Raw genomic sequence first — 23,202 nt, 5'->3', positions numbered from 1 at the left:
CTCTCAAGGTTTCTTCCTTACCATCTAAGGGAGTTTTTCCTTGCGACTGCTGCCTGAGTCACCTCAGACTTACTCATTGGGACATACTCATATCAATTGTGAAAAGCTCTATACAGATACACTTGAATTGAAAACTTGAATTGAAGTATAAGAGACCTTCCTGTTTGACTCAGACAGACACAGTTGTGTGTGGGCTGTGTTTGGGTTAAATGTGAGCTCACAGGCATCTGTAAGAACAGAAAAAGTTTATTGTCTCATAATAGCATCATAATATATTAGAAGTATAGTATAGCCCAGCATTATCAGCATTAGCATTAGTCTAAAAAGAATTCGTTAAAAAAAAATCTAATTCTACAGAGTAACTTCATTCTACCATGCCATCACATAACTCTGCATTTTAATTATAAAGGTGAAGGTAAGTGAGAGAACAGAAGAGGAAAATAAGAAAACATGAAGTGGTAGGCAGGGTTCAGGCAACTTACACTTTTTGATCCCAGCTTTGATAAATCGCCCACTTTTTGGTTCCATCCTACAGAATGCAAAGTAGGGTTTTATAGTTACATCATGGTCAAAGAAGAACTTTATCAATTTACATTTATTTGTAACAGACCTGGACCATTCATTCATTCATTTTCTACCGCTTATCCGAACTATTCTCGGGTCACAGGGAGCCTGTGCCTATCTCAGGCGTCATCAGGCATCAAGGCAGGATACACTGTCTTACTTGCCAATACTTTATTGAATACTTTAAATACTGATTAAATACTTGATTGTCTTCAGTTTGCAGATTGGATTATTCAGTAGTTCAGAGAGCAGCTTTTCTCCTTTATCTCCTGGATTGTTGTAGCTCAGATCTGTCATGACTGATGAGGAGTTTGAACTTAGAGCGATTGCCAATAAAGAAAATCCTTCTTCTGTCACTAAACAGCCAGACAACCTAAAAAATGTTGGAAGAAATAAAAAATGAAAACTTCCTGACCAGCAGAGTTGTGTATGATATGAAAACTAACCTCAGTTTCTGCAGTTTGCAGTGTTCATTGGTGAGTCCTTCAGAAATGAGCTTTACTCCTGAATCCTGCAGGTCATTGTTACTAATGTCCAACTCTCTTAAAGTATTGAGAACAGTGGAGAGGAATGAGCAGCTCTTCTTGGTGAGGTTACACCAGCTCAGCCTGGATTTAGAACATAGGCATGAACAAAGATTTCATCATTTACATTAATGCACTTAACTCTGTGGTAGTAAAAAGAAGGTCACACTCCAAGATGGCGCAAGCTCTGAGAAAATATTTAGAATGGGCTGCAATGCTTCATCCCCGCTGATCCTCAACACTGGTGCTACTCAGGGCTGTGTCCTCAGCCCACTCCTGTACTCCCTGTACACACATGACTGTGCAGCCACACACAACTCCAACGTCATCATCAAATTCGCTGACGACACAACGGTGACATGTCTGAGCAACGACATTGATGGCCTGAGATGGCCTACAGAGAAGAGGTGAGCACCTTGAATAAATAGTGCCAGAAGAACCACCTCTCAGTCAACATTGACAAGACCAAGGAGCTGGTGGTGGATTTCAGGAGATAGAGCAGAGAACACAAGCCTATCACCATTGACAAGACACCTGTGGCGTGGGTAAGCAGCTTTAAGTTCGGCTGCGTTAACATCAGTCAGGATCTCACTTGGTCCATACACACTGATGCAGTGCTGAAGAAGGTACATCAACACCTCTTATTCCTGAGATGGCTGGGGAAGTTTGGAATGAGCCCCAGCATCCTCAGAACATTCTACACCTGCACTATAGAGAGCATTCTGACAGGCTGCATCACTGCCTGGTTTGGAAACAGCACCACTGGCAACCATAAAGCTCTGAAAAGGGTCATGCGAACGGCCAGCCACATTGTTGGAGCTGAGCTTCCCTCCCTCCAGGACATCTACAGCAGGCGGTGTATAAGGAAAGCCCGGAGGATCATCAGTGACTCCAGCCACCCGTCCCATAGACTGCTCTCTCTGCTGCCCTCAGGAAGATGTCTCCGCAGCATCCGATCCCTGTGGGGGTAGGATGCAGTGATCATAACCTGATAGCAATTTCAATAATGATGAAAATTCCTAAATCTGGTGGAAGGATCATGTATCGTAGATCATATAAAAACTTTAATCCTAGATTGTTTGTTGATGAGGTCAATAACTCAAATTGGTCTGCAGTTCTTCAGGAGGGGGATGTAAATGCTTCTCTTAACATTTTTATGGACACTTTTAGTAAAATAGTTGATAAATATGCACCTCTCCGGAAAATATCTATAAAAATCAACAGTGCTCCATGGTTTTATGAAGAGCTAATGTCCCTTATGAAGCAAAGGGACAATGCCAAAGATATGGCCTTCAAATCAAAATGTGATGTAGACAGAGTACATTATCGCAAGTTGAGAAACAAAGCTACAAAATTAAATAACATAAAAAAGAAAGCATATTATGGACAAAAAATCTCCAATTCTAGGAATGATAGCAAACAATTGTGAAAGTATTAAAGGAATTGATGTGTAAAAAGTCAAATAATTTGAATATGTACATGGAACTATATACAACTAATAATAATCTAGAATTTTTGATTCTGTTAATTCTTATTTCTTTTATTATTCGTTAATTCCTTTATCATTAATTATGTTTACCTTCTGCTCTGTAAATTATGTTTACCTTCTGCTCTGTAAAGCTGCTTTGAGACAATGTCTATTGTAAAAAGCGCTATACAAATAAACTTGAATTGAATTGAATTGAATTGAATGGAGACCAACGATGGTGACAAAAAAAAAAATCATTCAAATGATTTTTGATGGTGACAAAAAAAATCATTCAAATGATTGGCAATATCACAAGGTTTACTAATAATAGTAAACCTTGTGATATTGCCAATCATTTGAATGATTTTTTTATATGCAAAGTAGAACAATTAAGATCATGTATGACAATGCAAGATATTGAATCTCCTTGTGAAAATGTTAGATTTATTATGAGAGGGAAAACTTGCTCCCTGTCATTTAATACTTGTAGTGAGGACAACGTTAAGAGGTTGCTTCTCTCCTTATCTGATGAGAAAACACCTGGTAATTTTTTAAAAATTGTTGCAAATATTTTGTGCAAACCAATATGTCACATTTTTAATAATTCAGTTCTCAGCGGAGTGATTCCTAAGCTATGGAAACAGTCTATAATTGTGCCTTTATTTAAAGATGAAAAGGCAGGGTTTACTCCTTCTAATTGCAGACCAATTCATATTCTTCCTGTATTAAGCAAAATATTTGAAAGGTTACTTTTTAATCAAATGCTAGAGCACTTTACATTAAATGAATTGCTAACGAGTTCACAGCATGCCTATAGACCAGGCCATTCAACTAACACTGCATTAGTGCATATGGTTGATCAGTGGCTTACATATATGGAGGATAAAAAACTTGTTGGTGCAGTACTTTTAGATTTTACAGCTACATTTGATGTGATTGACCATGATATTCTGTTGTCAAAGCTCAAGTATTATGGATTCTCACAATTGTCTGCTTCACTGATAAGGAGTTATCTCTATGGCAGAACTCAGCAAGTATTTTTTAATGGTAGTTTTTCTGATAGTAAATGTATATCATGCAGTATTCCACAGGGCAGCTGTCTGGGTCCACTCTTATTTTAATTTTTGTGAATGATTTGCCCCATGTTGTTAGAAATACAGAAGTTGTACTAAATTTGACTATTGATTCTTCTTTGGTTGAGCAGGTTACTACAAGTAAACTATTGGGTGTCAAGCTGGATAATCAGCTCTCATGGACTGATCAGATAAATCATATTGTTTCTAGGATGGGTAGAGGCATTGCTTTAGATAGGAAGTGTGTGCTGTTTTGTCCACCCTCAGTCATGAGAACAGTAGTCCTGTCATTGGTCTTGTCACACCTGCAGTACTGCTCAGTTATGTGGTCCAGTGCTACACAGGAGCACTTAAAAAAACTTCAACTTGCTCAGAATAGAGCTGCCAGAGTTGCTCTTGGCTGTTCGTACAGGACCGGTGTGAATGAAATGTACACTATATTAGTATGGTTGAAGGTACAGGATAAATTAAAGATAAGTCTTCTGTGCTACATGCATAATGCCATCTATAAAAACAACCCCAGATTTTTTGTGGATAAATTGGTTTACAGTGGGTATTGCCACCTACATATTACTCGGCAGGTCAGCTCTGGTGATCTAGTTGTTCCTTTTGCACAGTCAAATTGTATGAGGAGAACTGTATTATTTAGATCCTCAGTAGCTTGGAATCAACTGTCAATGTGTATAAGACAAATAAGCAATATATCTTATTTTAAAAAGATGGTAAAAAATTTATGATCTGTAATGAAAACTAAGTGTAATGACTCAAATTTAAGTGTATTTATTCTCTTGATAACATATTGTAAAAAGTGTAATGTGATTGTGTATAATATGTTTTGATATTGTAAAATGGACCCCAGGAATATTAGCGACCACTCGTGGAAGCTAATGGGGTTCCAAATAATAAATAAATAAATAAAATTAGCTTTAACAATAATTTTCTGTGGTAAATTTAGCTTTAGCAATAACCTTCTGTGGTAAACTTAGCTTTAACAATAACTTTCTGTGGTACATTTAGCTTTAGCAATGACCTCCTGTGGTAAACTTAGCTTCAGCAATAACTTTCTGTGGTAAATTTAGCTTTAACAGTAACTTTCTGCGGTAAACTAAGCTTCTACAATAACTTTCTGTGGTAAATTTACCTTTAACAATAACTTTCTGTTTTAAATTTAGCTTTAGCAACAACTTTCGGTGGTAAACTAAGCTTCTACAATAACTTTCTGTGGTAAATTTAGCTTTAACAATAACTTTCTGTGGTAAATTTAGCTTTAACAATAACCTCCTGTGGTAAAATTAGCTTTAACAATAACTTTCTGTGTTAAATTTAGCTTTAGCAATAGCATCCTGTGGTAAACAGCTTTAGCAATAACCTTCTGTGTTAAATTTAGCTTTAACAATAACTTTCTGTGGTACATTTAGCTTTAGCAATGACCTCCTGTGGTAAACTTAGCTTTAACAGTAACTTTCTGTGGTAAATTTAGCTTTAACAGTAACTGTCTGTGGTAAATGAAGCTTCTACAATAACTTTCTGTGGTAAATTTAGCTTTAACAATAACTTTCTGTGGTAAATTTAGCTTTAACAATAACTTTCTGTGGTAAATTTAGCGTTACCAACAACCTCCTTTGGTAAACTTAGCTTTAGCGATAACTTTCTGTGCTAAATTTAGCTTTTAACAATAACTCTCTCTCACTAACTCATTTTCTACTGCTTGTCAGAATTTCTCGGGTCACTGGGAGCCTGTGCCTATCTCAGGCGTCATCGGGCATCAAGGCTGGATACACCCTGGACGGAGTCTTTAACAATAACCTTCTGTGGTAAATTTAGCTATAAAGACTCTTTGGGAGTGACAAGATTGGACAGGATTAGGAAAGTGTACATCAGAGGGACAGCTCATGTTGGACGTTTGGGGGACAAATTTAGGGAGGCCAGATTAAGATGGTTTGGACATGTTCAGAGGAGGGAGAGTGAGTATATTGGTAGGAGAATGTTGGACATGGAGATCCGTCACCGAGCTCCACAAAACCTCCATTATTTACCTTCACAAAACTCAATACAAGCACAAAACCTCAGTAAAGACGCGCACATAAATGCCACGGAAACCTTAACACTCCTTCAATAAACGCTCCGAGTTTCATATAAAATATAACAGAAGCGAATTAAAGCCGGGTTTATAATTTAATTTTGTTGTTTTCAGGTCTCCGGCTACTGATGGCGAATCCTCACGGTTCCATTCGGATAATATGCTTCCGTTTTTATGGCGTTGGGACGTCACAAGCGGAACGTTCTCATTGGTTCTCATTGGTTCATTCGTGTGTCAGTAAGAAAGTAAGAACCAACCGCATTGAGCGTCTGCAGCAAAAGAGCTGCCAGTTAAAGCATGTGATTTGTAAAGTAAACAGGACAAGAGTTTGTTTATAGACTTCACATTTCTTTTTCTTCTGTCTGTCTGTCTGTCTGTCTGTCTTTCTTTCTTTACTCTATTACTCTTTTACAATAATACTGAGTAAGACTTCTCTTTTGTTCCTAACAGACTCAGCTCTTCATGGCATGGACTTGTTCCTGCTCCATGCTGAGATCATTACATCACACAGGTCCTGCTCCATGCTGAGATCATTACATCACACAGGTCCTGCTCCATGCTGAGATCATTACATCACACAGGTCCTGCTCCATGCTGAGATCATTACATCACACAGGTCCTGATCCATGCTGAGATCATTACATCACACAGGTCCTGATCCATGCTGAGATCATTACATCATGCAAGTCCTGCTCCATGCTGAGATCATTACATCAGTGGTCCCCAACATTTTTTTGCCGCGGACCGGTCAGTGTTTGATCATTTTACCACGGCCCTCAGGGAGTGGGGGGTGGAGGGCTATACAATTAAATTAAAATTAATAATTTTAATTTAATTGTATTTAAACATGCCTTTTTAACTCACTACAATGCTAAATCAATGAGAAGCCTGAGCTTGTTTCTTTGCAACAAGACAGTTCCATCTGGTGTAATAGGAGACAATGACACCCGAAGTGTGTTGCTTATGTCCAGTATATTCTGGTGTTTTGTTTTGGTTGCTGTCACTGCAGAAAACCCCACTTCACAGAAATAGCATGTCAGATAATTTGCGCACGTGCGGTATTGGTGTGGCTTTAGATGACGTCTCTCAGCTCCCGGTTAACCTCGCGTCCATAGAAAGTTGCACAAACCCGAGAGAAATACACCACAGTAAATAAAATGGAAATAATTTAATGTTCCTTGGGCGGCTCGTTACCATTTGGTTCACGGCCCGGTACCGGTCCGCGGCCCGGGGGTTGGGGACCACTGCATTACATCACAGAGTTATGTATTGAATGAATGAGTTATGTAATGAACATTATTTACAAACAAACAAACAAATAAAAGGGATTTCCAAAATTGTTCTATTTATTGTGCATTTGTGGTGCAAACACTTGACCCATTAAGCGATGAGCTACAACAGCAGCAGGTGGCATCTTCAGGCTACAGTGGACACAGGATCCCTGAAACTCTTGATGATTATGAAAACTTTACCTGGACCTTTCCAATTATGTTATTGAGGGTTTTTTTTTTTTATGTGAAAATGATGTGAATCATATAAAGCTGCACTGCCATCATTTTACAACTCCTTCAGAAATATATATTTTTATTTATTTAGACTTATTTTACAATTCTTTAATTAAATGATTCCAGACATTTATAACACATCAAATATACATAAAATTAAAATAAAAAAATTAAACAATTCACTCCTTTATTCTGCCATTTAATCCAGCTGGCACAAGGTCAGAGAGCCGCTTTCCAAACTGAACCCTGGATGCACCGGCTTCTTAAACACTGTGCAGAATGTGTGCAAGTGTGTAAGTGAGTGTGTATCTGGTGAGATGCTGTAAAAGGACAGAATCCCAGCAGGCCAGTCCAGATACACACCTATTCTGTTTGACTTTAGTATGCATATGTCTGTGTCCTCTGAATTGTGTCTGGCATAAAACCGTTCGCTGTTAAAGGTACAGAGTGCCCATGAGACTTGGTTTAACCCAAGCTTCATGTGAGCATCCCACACTGGCAGGTTTATATCTTCCCTCTGAATATCAGGATATGTGATTCCAATATCTGGTGACGAGTCTTCGAAACAAACTTCCCAGTAACAGCGATGGCTCAGAGTCTCCTTACACAGTACCTGTTGGTACAGCTGAAATCTCTCTGGGTGATCTGGGTACTGCTGATTATGGTCTGTGCTAGAGACCTTCTTGTTTGACTCGGACAGACACAGTCGTGTGTGGACTGTGTTTGGGTCGAATGTGAGCTCACAGGCATCTGCAAGAACAGATATAATAGCATCATATTTAGGAGGTATAAGCCAGCATTAGCATTTGTCTAACTGTAATAAGCCCTTAAACTATTAGACAAGAGATTTTTCTGGATCAGGAATAAATATTAATAGGACATAATTTAGGGAGAGATTCAGCAGACCAAATTAATGTGATATAGCAGTGTTAAATTGTCTATAAAAACAGCTCTCTACTGTACTGTAGCTGCAAATGACTAGTTTATTGTGAAGCCAGGTCTATATCTGCACAGTGGAATAAAACCAACAAAAAGAAAAGTAAAGAAAAAGGTTGCTTAAATGGTCAAGACCCTCAGCAACATCCTCCAGACGCTGTGCATAAAGAAGAAAAAAGATGAAATCAGAAAGAGGAACTTACACTTTTTGACCCCAGCTTTGATAAATCGGGCACTTTTTGGTTCCATCCTACAGAAGGAATGCAGGGTTTTACAGTTACATCATGGACAAAAAAGAACAGTGGTAATGTACATTCATTTGAAATAAATTTCTAATAGTGTAATGTAATTAACAATATATGGCTAAAAGTATTTGCACCCCTGACCACAACACCCAAACTTATCCTACAAAGTTAGAAGAACATGAATGAATGTAATTTCGTTGTACACTATAACATTATTATTTCCCTTCACTGGAAACCAAACCTGTTCAAGCATGAGATGACTTTGCCAAGGTCGGTGTGTAAGAGCTACAGTGCACTCCAGAACTTTAGTAGAATCTTACTTTAGTGTCTTCAGTTTGCAATTTGGATTAATCAGTAGTTCAGAGAGCAGCTTTTCTCCTTTATCTCCTGGATTGTTGTAGCTCAGATCGAGATCTGTCAGGACTGATGAGGAGTTTGAACTTAGAGCGATTGCCAATAAAGAAAATCCTTCTTCTGTCACTAAACAGCCAGACAACCTAAGAAATGTTGGAAGAAATAAAAAATGAGAAAACTTCCAAACCAGCAGAGTTTAGCTGTAGTGTATGATATGAAAACTAACCCCAGTATCTGCAGTTTGCAGTGTTCATTGGTGAGTCCTTCAGAAATGAGCTTCACTCCTGAATCCTGCAGGTCATTGTTACTAAGGTCCAACTCTCTTAAAGTATTGAGAACAGTGGAGAGGAATGAGCAGCTCTTCTTGGTGAGGTTACACCAGCTCAGCCTGGATTTAGAACATATACATAAACAAAGATTTCATCATTTACATTAATGCACTTAACTCTGTGGTTGTAAAAAGAAGGTCACACTCCAAGATGGCGCCAAGCTCAGAGAAAAAGTTTTTCGCTTCTTTTACTAGTTATTTTGCTGTTCTCGTGTTGGATGTCTATGACTGACACACGTTTATAAACATATGTTCCTACGTCGCGAAACGCAAACCGGACTTTGAGTTCTTGAACGCTGGAGCCTTGTTTACAAACACCGTAACAGAGCCATTTGGGCCGCACAGACGCAACCAAGGAAATGCCGATGTTAAAGACTCAGACGCCGTCCCCTCCGACCTCCTGTCTCAACCATTTTGCTGGCTAATGTTTAGTCACTGGACAACAAACTCTGTGAATTGCAGGAACATATCTCCTACCAACGAGAAACAAGGGACTGTTGCATTATTTGCCTCACAGAAACCTGGATGTCTGCAGAGATTCCAGACTCAGCCATCGAGCTTATGGGGTTCTCCATGCACCGCTCGGACAGAACGAAAGAGCTTACAGGGAAAAGCAGAGGGGGGGGGACGTTTGTTTCTTTATCAACAACTCGTGGTGTGATGAAAGGAACCTACACTCTATTAAATCCTTTTGCTCCCCTGATCTGGAATTTCATATGCTTCTGTGTCGACCATTCTGGCTACCAAGGGAATTTACAGTGGTCATAATCACAGCTGTTTACATTCCTCCTCAAGCCAACACAGACCAGGCACTCGGGAATATAAGTGAGCAGGAAACCGTGTACCCAAATGCAGCGTTTATTGTTACGGGGGACTTCAGAACAATAGCTCCCAAATATTTCCAACACATGACCATCAACACGCGTGTTGATCGTGCACTGGACCAATGCTACTCTCCTTTCCGGGACTCCTACAAATCCCCCCTTCACACATCGCTCTCTTACACATTGCTCTCTCCCACCTGGAAAATAAGAACACCTCTGTGAGAATGCTGTTTGTGGAGTACAGCTCAGCATTTAACACCATAGTGCCTGCCACATTTTCTGCGAAGCTCCAGACTCTGGTACTAAACAGATCTCTGTGCAGCTTGATCCTGGACTTCCTGACAAGCAGAAGTCAGGTGGTAAGAATGGGCAGCAATACTTCATCCCTGCTAGACCCTCAACAATGGTGCTCCTCAGGGCTGTGTCCTCAGCCCACTCCTGTACTCCCTGTACACACATGACTGTGCAGCCACACACAGCTCCAACATCATCGTCAAATTCGCTGACGACACAACGGTGATAGGTCTGATAACAATGAGATGGCCTACAGAGAAGAGGTGATTACCCTGACTAAATGGTGTCAGGAGAACCACCTCTCACTCAACATTGACAAGGCCAAGGAGCTGGTGGTGGTGCGAACTGCCAGCCACATTGGTGGAGGTAAGCTTCCCTCCCTCCAGGACATCTACACCACGCGGTGTATAAGGAAAGCCAGTGACTCCAGCCACCCATCCCTGCTCTCTCTGCTGCCCTCAGGAAGATGTCTCCGCAGCATTTGATCCCGCACATCCAACTGAGGGATAGCTAATTCCTTCAGGCTATCAGACTAATTAACAGTCATAACTTATAAACCGTACAGCATTACATATTGCTACACCCTACAGTATATATTGCGTATAAAGTGTAGTGCTAACTGTAAGTCTAATAGTACACTGTGGTTACTGAGAATATATGATTGAGCATATTGCACATTTTTGCCTGTTAATTTCACCTGTGTGTTAATTGTTTTTGCAATTTCTGGAGTACGCTCCCAAGAATTTCACTTACCATGGCACATGTGCTGTGGTGATGAGACAATAAAAGTGACTAGACTTAATATTAACAGTATGTATGCCAAGTGATTGTTGAAGTTATTTATTATACTTGCCTCAGAACTTCTAATTTACAATATACATTTTCCCGTCCAGCAAAGAGAAGCTCCAGTCCGGTGTCCTGCAGGTCATTGTTGCTCAGGTCCAGTTCATGCAAAGAAGATGAGATTGATGTGAGGGCTGAAGCAAGTTCAGCACAGCTGCTCTGGGAGAAATGGCATCTTGCTAACCTTAAGAATGTTATGAAAATTTGCAAAAATCTACAGTCAATTTCAAAAGTAAGGTACAATTAGCTGTATTTATTAAGTTATCAGTGTCAGCATGCAAAATTACTTCTGGTGCAGCTGCCATTTTTTATTGTGCAGCGTAGGACTGGCCAATAAAATGATAACGATATGTATCGCGATAGACACGTGATCGATATCAATAAAAAATGTCTTCGATAAAATGTTTGATATTTTTTATTCTTTTTTTTTTGCGGAAAAAAATTAAATGTAATTTTTATTGCCGTTCTTTTAAAGGTAGGGTCTCCGATGTTTGAGAAAAGCTTCAGAAAATGAGTTGGAACGAAAAAAATGAAACAAAAATCAAAACTAAAGTGTAGCCAATGAGCAAAAAGGGGTGTGTCTTGTCAATATGGGCGGAGAGAGTGTTCAGTGCGCATGTGTGACATTAGCAGAAAGCGGTTTTAACATTGACATGGAGGATAAAAAAAAAAAAAGAAAGAAAGCAAAGAAAGGCTTACGATAAGGCAAGAAGTAGGACCCGTGTTAATATAGGATCAACTTTCCAGCGATGGAGAGAACTGTTGGCCGCATATTCACAATGTCGTCTGCAAATTATGCAATAGTACTAAACTTGCACTAAATTCTCAGGTTTATCTATGTTTATATTTAAAACTTTGCACTATTTTATTACACTTTATTAAGCATTTCTTACATTTTCTTTCATTTTGCACCTTAAATGTTAAGATATAATTGTTAAGTGTTCATTGTGACTTTAGAGTTATGTTTACATTATAATTATTTGAATTTTCCTGGTTGTTGACATTTATGTCTTAATAACTGAGGGGATTCTGATCAGAGGAAGGTTAAAATTAAGATTAAAATATTAAAATATTTAAAATGTAATATATTTTTCTCCTGGTCCATATTTTAAATGTGTCATAAAAAATATCAATAATTATTGATATCGACCGATATGAAACCCTGATATCGTGATACAGTTTTCAGCCATATCGCCCAGCCCTAGTGCAGTGTTATATAAGCACACCACAAGTTCTTTGTCCTCACCAGATGGTCTTTGGAGTCTGCCTTGTGCTCCTGTCTAATCATCCCACCCTTGTTCCCGCCCCTTGTGAACTTGCCCATTTCTGATGGACATTCCTGCCTGCTCTATAATATTCCTGTCTGGTTTAAACCTGCCTTTTCCTCTATTGTTGTACTCTATTAAGGACTCTGACCTTTTTCCTTTGTCTCTGTCTCACATATGAGTTCTACTTGGTCCATTCTTGTCAATCAGTTATGACAGTGATTCATTTCTTTTTCTCACCAAGTCATGATTTGTAAAATAACAGCAATCCACAAACTCTGAACAGCAATCCACAAACGACTTTGAAAGTGGCCTATTTCCACCCCAAAAAGCTGTCAACTATTGAAGAAAAAACTATGACATCAGAAATCAGGAGTTGCTGGTTCTTAAGTTGGCATTGGAGAAGTGTTTGTATGCAATCTACATTAACCACAAGAACCTTGTGTACACTAGAACTTCATTTCACCCTGTCCTGATGCACAATCTCTAATGCCTCTTTTCCACCGGAAAGAACCGGGTGCTGGGTCAGAGCTAGCGCTAGTGCTGGTTCAAAGTATTTTACTTTTGGTTCCACTGGCAAACCTTCTAAGAACCGGTTTGCCTTTCCACCGGCTAGAGAGCCATCACAGTGCCGAGTGTGACGTCACTGTATACGTGTCACGTGTCCCAGCAACGTTAGTGCAGCAGCGGCAAACACAAACACAGCAACAATGGCGGATGTTGCTTTACTGTTAATGCTCATGGCTTTGCGAACCTACATTGGCATCCAAACGCGGCAAATAAAACGTGTACGTGCAGCTCCATGTAATCTGTATAAACGGAGGTTGTAATAGATAAAGTACATAACGTTATTTTATCGTTAACACAGAAAAAAATTTAGCCTTAGCATGTAGCTACCTACTATCATGTGTGCTGATAATGTATCATATCACGGTAAAGTAAAAATGTATTAAACATTAGTATACTTAAGGTACATTATTAAATGTGCTAACAGTAGTCACGCCCCCAGCTCCTGATGCAAGCGGTTCTTAAGTCTAGACCAGCAACGTTTTGGTGCTACTTAAGAACAACTTTTCCTAGTTCGGAGCCGGTGCTTTGGCATTCGAAACAGAAAGAACTGGTTCTAAATTAGGCTCTGGCTCCGAACCAGCACTCGAACTGCTTCGGTGGAAAAGGGGCATAAGAATACCAAGACAGATGCAGTTCCCTGCATCCACTCAGCTGTACCCCAGACTGACAATGAGAAGTGAATCCATACCCCCCCTAGAGGTAGATATACACTGGCAAGTTGACAAAGCCATTGTTTGTACACTTCTGCAACAAATATCTCCAAATCTGGTCCATCTTATAAGCTCTTTGTCCATAGACACTTGTAAACTCATGACCTGGGCCTACACCAGCATTAACACTGGGTATCTGAGAACAATGCTGAGTGAGAGGTACTGGTGGCCCAAAATGTCCTCGGACATTCACCATTCCATAACCTCTGGTGATGTGTGTGCTCAGTTCAAAGTCCCAAGTTAGTAATGCTGCACGCACACCCTGGTCCCACATAAACATTGTCGACTTTCTCAACAACCTGCCTTGGGTCCCATGTTAATACTATTTATAGTTAATATATCTATGAATCATTAACCATTCACATGTAATTTCCTGTTCCCTTAATGTTGGGATCACACCACATATTCTACTGTGGGCTGAGTATGAACAGAATTCATTGAGCCACTTTGCAACACGACTTACCCTATTTCACTGTATGCCCAGGGATCAACCACTCATAAATGCAATAACAAAAAACTCCTAAGCAACAGACTAGTTTTAAAAGAGCAAGCAGGTCTAGAAGAAACTGGGATGAGCCCCCTAATGTCCAAGAAGACTGACACAGAGGACAAAACCCCCATTACCAACCTGGTGGTTACCCATGACCTGTGTCAACCACACTGCAGCAAGAAACTCAGTTCCCTGTAAATGAGCCCCTTCAGACTATGTAAACAGTTTAATGAGGTAAAATACAAGTTTGACCTTCTTTGTCATTGCCACCTGGCCCCTTCATTTCATGCCTTAGATTTAATTTTAAACCAGTTATACCCCCTCAGAACCCATCAGCACTAAAATGCCTGCAGACCTAGTCAAATCCATCTGAAATTCACAATGCAATAATGGCTAACCCAAATACCTCAGCAAGTGAAAGGATTAGTGAGTGTTTATTGTGCCCCTGACCCTTATGGTGTTGGTTACTGAAAGTGTGATTTTAATGTTGACTTTTGGACCTGTCTGTAGTAAAAGTGTAATAGTGTTTTTAGGGTTTATTCCAGGTATAATCTAACACACAGTTCTGACCTCAGTATCTCCAGCTTACAGTGTGAACTTCTCAGTCCATCAGAAAGAAACTTTGCTCCCTTTTCAACTCTGTAATTATCGCTCAGGTCCAACTCGGTCAGAACTGAGTTTTCTGCCTCTAGAGCTGAAGCCACAGTCTCCCAGCATGTTTCAGTCAGCTCACAACCAGCAAGCCTGAAGACACAGCATATATAGATTCAAGGTGCACTATATGAATGAAGTATATAACACCATATGACTGATGGTAACATCACATGACAGGCAGGAGAAAGAATAGGAAGTAAATAAGGAATGAAAGAGAACTGGATAAGAATTCTTACCAAGCTTTTCTGAAGCAGCTCACAGCTGGGATGAGTCTCCTATAGGCTAAAATGGAGGGGTTGAATTTTTTCGGGTCAAGTTCCTCCAAAACATCCCCTGACATTAATATCAAGTAGGCCAGAGTTGAGCAATTTGATGAAGACAATTCTCTATCTGGAAACTTGTCTGTACACAGATATTTCTTGATTTGGTTGTACAGGGAGCTGTCTTTCAGTTCCATCAGACAAAAGAAGTGATTGATTGATGTCTCAGGGGACAAAGCAGGAGATACGTTCTGCTTTTGCCTAATGAACTGGATCACTCTGCTAATGCTCTTTTTGGTTAACTGTATTTTTGTAAAAATGCCTTGCAGGAGTTTCTGATTGGACTCAAGTGAAATTCCTAACAGAAATCGAAGAAAGAGATCTAAATGTCCATTCTCACTCTCCTTGGCTTTATCAACAGCCTTCTTCAGCAAAACATCCAGCTGGGTGTCTATTGGAGGGAAATCTTTGAAGAAAAATTGTAACTCATTCATGTTTTTGTTGGTGTAGGAGTTGAAAACATGGATTGCGGCAAGAAACTCCTGAATACTCAAATGTATGAAACAGTAAACCTTCTTCTCGTGAAGCACAGATTCTTCCTTAAAGATCTCAGCACACATCCCACTGTACTCTGAATCTTTCCTGACATCAATGCCACAGTCTATCAGGTCATCTTCATGGAACATGATGTTCTTTTTCTCCAGCTGTGTAAATGCCAGCTTGGCCAGTTTCAGGATCGGTTCTCTGTTCATTTCTAGCAGTTTCTTTAAATCTCGCTCTTCTTTGTCATCATACTTCTGGTTTTTGACGTTCATCTGTATAAGCAGGAAGTGGATATACATTTCAGTCAGTGTAGTGGGAATTTCTTCACCATCATTTTGCACCAGCATCTCCTGAATTACTGTAGCAGTGATCCAGCAAAAGATGGGGATGTGGCACATGATATAGAGGCTCCGAGATTTCTTAACCTGTGAGAGGATTTTAGAGGCATGATTTGCATCCGTTATTCTCTTTTTAAAGTACTCCTCCTTTTGTTTGTCAGTGAATCCTCGCACTTCTGTAAACAAGCTCACATGATGCGAGGGGATCTGATTGGCTGCTGCTGGCCGAGAGGTGATCCAGACCAGTGCAGAAGGAAGCAGATTTCCTTCAATCAGGTTTGTGATGAGAGCGTTCACAGAGGCTTTCTTTTGTTCGCTTCTCACCATACGTACATTGAAGTCCAACAGAAGACGACTCTCATCAAGCCCATCGAAGACGAACGCAAGCTTGAGATTTTTGTACAAATTTGTTTTGCTGAGTTTTTCCAGTTCAGGGTAGAATTCCTGCAGTAATTCATGCAGGCTGAATTCTTCATCTTTAATCAAATTAATCTCTCGAAATGGAAGGAGGAAAACACAGTCTATGGATTGGTTGGCTTCTCCTTCTGCCCAGTCAAGAATAAACTTCTGCACTGAAACAGTTTTTCCAATTCCTGCAATTCCTTTGGTGAGCACAACTTTATTGTCTTCATTTTTCCCCTGAAGACTGAAAATCTCATTGCAGTGGATTGTTTTTTCCTGAGATTTCTGCAGACTGAAAGCTTTGTCGATTTTCAGAATCTCATGTTCTTTGTTAACTTCTTTGAATTCTCCTTCAATGATGTATAGCTGTGTGTAGACCTTCTTCAGAAGTATTTTAGTTTTGGTGTCCTTTTTGCCCTCAAATATGCACTCATATTTCTTCTTCATGTTGGCTTTGTGACTCGCCAGAAATGCCTGTAGAACTTCTGTAGACGAGTCTGTATGGTGTAGAGAAGAGAAGGAGCTTAAAACCATTTTGTATTTCTCCATTCACTAAACAAACCAGGAAATGGAGCCAAAGAACAACAATCATTGAGGCTAAACATTATTTCACCCATAAAACCAATAGTGGAGCATCACCAGTGCTTGGACCTCTAAATACAGGAACAGATACATCAGGAGTTTCTCACTGGAGCTCAATGTGGACCTGTGGCCTAAATTCACTAAATACATGATTGTTTATTTAAAATATGTCTGGAGAAAAAGATGAAGTCACATATTTACCCAAAATTTCCTTTTCACTATGTGTTTTCGAAGCTTCTGTGGAACAACAGACACAGAAAGATTGAATGAAGGACAAAGTCAGACAAGACAACATTAAACATAGAATCTGTTCCCGTGTTGCCTACAACATTAAACAACCACCAATATAGCGTTCAGTGTCAGTTCAGGCAGGCCGCATATCCGAGCTCGGCTATCAGCTGATTGTCTAAAAAAAAAACATTTCTAACCCAGCCCCATCAGCTGATCTGATTCCCAAGCACTCAATTGGTCTATTTCAAACAGGGCACCCTATTTAAATGCATTTTCAGTCTCTCTGCTTGGCTGTTTCCTCTGTATTGTTGCAACCCACCTCCTCCCCTAGCTCCTCCTTGAAACTTTTTGTTTAACTTAATCAGTGTCATTCTGTTGTCACTGATGCAGGCTCTGTTCTAAATGGGGGGATTTTTGTTTTGCTGCTTTCCCAAAACAAATCTCCCAGATAAATGGGAGATTGTCCCCAGAAGCTGCTGCTGTTCTCTGACTAGCTTTCATGGAGGTCATGAAAAGGATGGGGAATTCAGAACAGAGCCATACCACCAAATGTAAATGTAACAATCTTGCAAATAAAAATTTAAATATAAGTCTAAAAGAATTGTCTTTATTTTGACTCAAGTGGTCCTGACTGAACTACGGCAAGGTCACGTTAATTAACCATCAGATCACAACCCCCCCCACCCTCCCCCCCCCAAAAAAAGAAAGTAACAGCTATTTTTACTATATTTTATTTTAGATTTTCACAAGCACATTTTAGTTAATGTTGTACGATTAAACAGTTAGCATATGTATAATTACATTTTGCTCTCACTATTATTCAGCTTTCTAGAGTATTGTTCTTGCTTGCTCTTTAACACAAGAGCTAACACTATTTAAGATCTCATCTAAGAAGGAAAAGCAGAACTGTGATCAAACAATGCATAATTAGCAGAAAATATAAATGTGTTTTTACATACGAGTGAAAGTAGAGCTGCCTGTGATGTCGAGGGCAACATCATTACACGTGCTGTTAATGAGGGCAGGAAGATTAACATTGCTGCCACTTTCAGCATTCACAACAACAGATAATCCATGAGCCAGAGAAACAGGAGACTGGGCTGGAGTGTCTTTAAATAAATAAATTAATGAATACAATTAATAAATACAAATGTAAAATAAAAAAAATATTAAGCATTTCTATTAATAGTAAAAATAAATTAATCAGTAATTATTAAAAGATCAAGTTAAAATCATCAATCAGAATGTTTTTTATTTATATATTTATAACTTTGATATATATTCCTATTCTTATATATTATTCAACAATCAATAATTAAATGAAAATAGTTAAACACATTTGCCTTTACATCATCACTGTAAAAAGTAAACCGTACTATTTACGGTAAAAAAAACGGCAGCTGTGGTTGCCAGAACTTTACCGTCAAAAATACGGTAGGAACGTTATTGGTTGTACAGGGTTGCACCCATTGTGCTGTATATTTTACGGATTAATTTTTTTTTTACGGTTTATAACTGTCTAATAAATATTTATGTTGTTATAAAAGCAGTTTATACCTGTCAAATTACAGGGTTTAAATTGTAATAATTACGGTTCATAACCATCTTTTTTACAGCTCAAAACTGTTTTAAATTAAGGTTTATTTGTAATAATTACAGTTAAAACCTATAATTATTTCACTGTTTGCTTTGGGGTTTCGGAAATTTGTGCTGTAAAAAAAGTCACAAACATTAAAAAAAAAAATTAAAATATCATCACAGTTTATTTCCTATTGTTATTCCAAACCAGGCACTAATTAAGAATGACAAGATTGTCTTTATAGTTGAACAGTTACTTTAACAATCACAATAATTAGTTTCCTTACGGTTACTGTATAATAAACAGAAAAATAATGTGTATTAAATAGAACAAATAAGGTAATAAATAACGAAGGTAATTGTTACTTTTAAAAACAAAAGTAATAAATATGTCTGACCACTGAATAGACAGTTTACCCCAAAATGAAAATCCTGTCATTATTTACTACCATTTATAGTTGGAAGAATGTTCCTTTAGCAGAACAAAGAAATGTATATAGGTTTGGGACAAACTGAGGGTGAGTAAATAATGACAGAATTTTCGTTTTAGGGTCAACTATCCCTTTAAGGTTTTTGTAACAGAAACAAGTACATGGACTTACTGGTCTCCTTTAGAACAGAAATTAATTTCCTGGCTTGAATGGGCCTCAGTACAGCTGCCAGATCTGATTCCTGAAGAAATCTGAAATCACTTGGGGTCTCCACTCCAAGTGATTTTAAGGTGTCCTCAAGAGATTTTTTTGTTGCGATTGAGAGTTCAGGTAATACAACATCAATGGCATTGCTGATGTTTGAAATGTTTAGCTCTGATTCACCCATTGCTGAAAAACAATTAAAAAAATAATAATTTGCATAAATAAACCAAAAGGTATGAGAAAATACAGATCAACAATCATGTTCAGTGTGACATCACGCTGTGCTTTAAAGGAATTACCCTTTTTTCATTCATCATATATGATGTTAAAGGACAGAAATCTGCCAGGTCATTGATTTTCATACAATGCATTATTTCAGTCTGATGTTTCAATTCATGCAAATGGTATTCAGGAATGAATTCTGCTACAAACTTTCTCAGCAGAAAATGAACATCTTCATCTTTTATTAGAATAAGTGCAAGTTCTCCAAACTCTATTAAATCCATATTATGTGTTACAAGGAACTGGCCTTGTTTGTATAACGTACCCCTGTACATTACTTCTGCTGAGACTTTGGTATTGTTCTCTGTAAATCCAAACTGCCTCACTGCATCTTTAACAGAACCACCATACAGCTCTGGGTAAAATGCAGTGCTGTTTTTTACCCTCAAAATTAGATCACACATAGACCCTTCTGACAGATAGGCCTGGTACATTTGATGCCTTTCAGAGAGAGTGAAGCACAGGTTTTTATATTTCTTTAAGTTCCTAGCACATCTTTTAAAGTAACTGTGCTTACTCTCAAAGCGTATTGTCCACAACCTGATCAAAGGACCAAACTTTAAAATCAGTGCAGGGTAGTGTCGCAAGTAGTGATGCTTAGGCTTTAGTCTATGTCCTGGAAAGAGAGAGAATCTACAAGCAAGATATTCTTGGATAAGAACATCAAGGTATGCAACCTCTGACAATGAAATTTTCTGGGCACAAATCATCTCCACAATGTCTTTTAGCTGAAGGGTCAACTGCCAAACATCATCCATGGGCTCTTTCACCTTGTCACACATGATCACAGGAAGAAGGCTTAAAAAAATCCAGTTCTGAATAGCCTGACCAGAAAGCTTTACTCCATTGGAGCTCACTGCACATGGCTTACTCGATGCATCAGATGCACTGTATTTAAATTGCTTAATGCATCTATTTAGAATTGAATAGGTGAACCACTTTTTCTGCTTGATGAAGTACTTCAGGAAAAGGGCTAAATCATAGGAAAGAAGACCCTCAAAAATGTCATGGCCTAAACAAGGAGGCAGGCCAGGCATGCAAACATTGAAGTAATTCAATGAATTAAAAATTGACAAATCAGATGTTATACCTTCAATGTTTTGTTGTCCCTTAGACTGTAAAAGGTCTACTGCAGAATTGTAGTTTTCAGGAGTGCGCTGAGGCCCACATGCATTTGGATCTGTTTGAAAATCCCTTCGTGATATCCGGCAATACCTGCTGAAATATTCAGAAACACTAAAATTTTCTGTGAATCCACCGATACTATGAGACCCCAAATTGTCCCCTGCAATGCACAAAACAGTCCCTTTAATGTTTTCCTCTCCCACAGTTATTCCATTGTCTTCCAGGTCTTTTAAAAAGCCTTGAAAAAACTGTCATTTCCAAAGTGTTTGAAGTTTCTATTTCTCGACACAGCATTACAAGTGACATGTGGTCTGTACTTGATCTTATATGAGGTGGTAAATTAGCCAGAGACAGATAAACAGCTAGTACTTTGTGCTTGCTTTTTGCTGAACCTAATTGGTTCACTACCTCAAAAGAATCTTGATAGAGAATTATTTTGAGACATGATGGGTTTTGAGATAATAACTCATTGTTTTTGTATACCTGACCATTACTGACATCACAAAGCACATCGGTGCATGGTAAGCATGTATCCTGTGCAGTACAATTCCATAAGTCAGATTCCAATAAACATATCAGTCTTTCAATGGAACATAGTAAGCAAACCTCTGTGACCTTGTTTCATGTATTCCTAAGTACAACTTTACAGGTTCTTTGTATCTGAACATTTTTTTAAAAGCCATTGTTCTTGAAAAATTGGTTATCATTGGTCCTTCATGACTACTGCTGAATAGGTCAGATTCCTTCATGACATCACATATTCTACCAATGTGTTCATCTGTTAACTCGAAATCACTTTTCAGAAATGCACTCAATTTATTCAAAGTATATGTATGTCCCAGTTCGTGTATGCTCTGAATCTCTTCAACAATATTTTGTATAGTTGATGCTGACAGAAGAAACTGTCCTTGTAATTTCAAGTAGAAAAGACAAATATTTCTATGAAACAGGTCATTGAAATTTCCACCTTCATCAGTCTCACTAGATCTCTCTGTAGGTCCTGTAACTAAAGGTTCAATTTCAAGAGACTGAGAAACTGTCTCCTTATAAAGATCACTTATACTCTCCACGGAACACTGTCTGTGTTTCCTGGACATGTGGGATGTAAAGGACGACTTTACAGTGAACGTATGGTCGCATCCTGTCACCAGACATGTTACAACACGCCCTTTGAGAATATGTTCCTTTAAGTGAGCCGTTAGTTTTTATTTATTTATTTACATTATTTAGCAGACCCCCTTATCCAGAGTGACTTACAACTGAGCAACTGAGGGTTAAGGGCCTTGCTCAGGGGCCCAGCAGTGGCAGCTTGGTGGACCTGGGGTTCGAACCCATGACCTTCCGATCAGTAGCCCAACACCTTAACCAATGAGCTACCACATCCCACAATTAGCTACCACATCCCACGTTAGTGATTTGATATTTGATTTTGACAGATAAAACAATCATCAGGTGAAGAAACTGCAGCTCTGTGTATGTGTAATCTTCACTCACAGAGGAAATGAGACATGAACAGTCTGATGCACAGACGTGTGTGTGTGTGTGTGTGTGTGTGTGTGTACAGCTTAACTACAGAGGCAAATACATGACAAGGGTAATGTATAACATGGTGCTATACCACCAGTTTGCTTCACAGTCAGGATGATGTTCTCAGGTTCAAGGTCAAGCCCCACATGTTCGTCTTGGTTTCTTACTTCTTACCTTTAGAGAAGCTCCAAAATGTCAAACTCCTAACACATAGTGTTGAGTAACATTCAGCTGTGTGGAGTTACCACATTATACACAGCTGTAAACTCTTTATATTTGAGCAAATCCGTGATATAGACTGTGAACTTCAGCTCTTCTGTGAGTCTGATGCCTTCTAATGAAGTTGTGATCAGACAACAATTAAAAAAAACTGATCTAAAGTGTGTCGAAAAAATTTAACTCTTATCTTTCTGCTTTTCATCTCTAAAGCTGATTTTATATATACACATACATTTATACCGAACAGCTGCATCTGGACCCTTCTGAGCTCTTAAAAACCTACAGTATTATACAGTATATAGTATTCTAATAAACTTCTACCTGGAATATATATATATATATATATATTTAAAAAAACGCCTTTTTTTACTTTCTCTGATGTTTGATTTGTTCAACAATTAACTTTATTTCTTTGTACTTTCTCTTTTACTCACCGTTAGGAAACATCCCGACTTTTGTTATTTAGATAAACAAATATAGTTTGAAACAAAATATCCTGCAGCATCTATATGAGTTTTGTCATTGGAGGTTAAATGGCAGCATCCGAAAAAATTCTGTTTGCAATTTTGTATTCAACTTTCGATCAAAAATGAATAAACTACTGCTCATTTCCTCAAAATGTCTACCTACAGAGACCTGGTGGGAGGGGTACACAGAGCTGTGCACATGATGTGGAAAGCCAATGGGGTCAACATAATTTGAAACCTTTACATAATCTGAAAAGCCACCAGAGACAATATACATTTACATCTA

General features: G+C 38.7%; 1 protein-coding gene across 4 annotated transcripts; it reads right to left on the bottom strand.

Moving 5' to 3' along the window:
- Positions 1-93: 93 nt before the first annotated feature.
- LOC113646436 (NACHT, LRR and PYD domains-containing protein 3-like) lies at positions 94-23,094 on the bottom strand. Of its 4 annotated transcripts, none has more exons than XM_027152713.2 (12): positions 22,884-23,093; positions 20,669-20,796; positions 19,264-19,482; positions 18,043-18,192; positions 17,054-17,089; positions 14,964-16,767; positions 14,644-14,817; positions 11,049-11,222; positions 8,976-9,137; positions 8,716-8,892; positions 8,354-8,400; positions 7,277-7,964 (listed from the first exon to the last, which is right to left on the bottom strand). In XM_027152713.2, exons 3-12 carry the CDS (start codon positions 19,478-19,480, stop codon positions 7,414-7,416), a joined length of 3,492 nt encoding a protein of 1,163 aa, XP_027008514.2. In that variant the 5' UTR covers positions 19,481-19,482; positions 20,669-20,796; positions 22,884-23,093; the 3' UTR covers positions 7,277-7,413. The 4 variants fall into 4 exon arrangements, with proteins under 4 accessions (XP_047659156.1, XP_027008514.2, XP_027008507.2 ...); XM_027152706.2 differs by having other exon boundaries at positions 20,669-20,793; XM_047803200.1 differs by lacking the exons at positions 7,277-7,964; positions 20,669-20,796 and adding an exon at positions 94-227 and having other exon boundaries at positions 22,884-23,094.
- Positions 23,095-23,202: the final 108 nt, after the last annotated feature.

This window comes from Tachysurus fulvidraco, chromosome 18, assembly GCF_022655615.1.
Source record: "Tachysurus fulvidraco isolate hzauxx_2018 chromosome 18, HZAU_PFXX_2.0, whole genome shotgun sequence".
Taxonomy (NCBI): domain Eukaryota; kingdom Metazoa; phylum Chordata; class Actinopteri; order Siluriformes; family Bagridae; genus Tachysurus; species Tachysurus fulvidraco.
The sequence above is the reverse complement of the archived record's forward strand: the minus strand, read 5'-3'. Positions and strand labels throughout refer to the sequence as shown.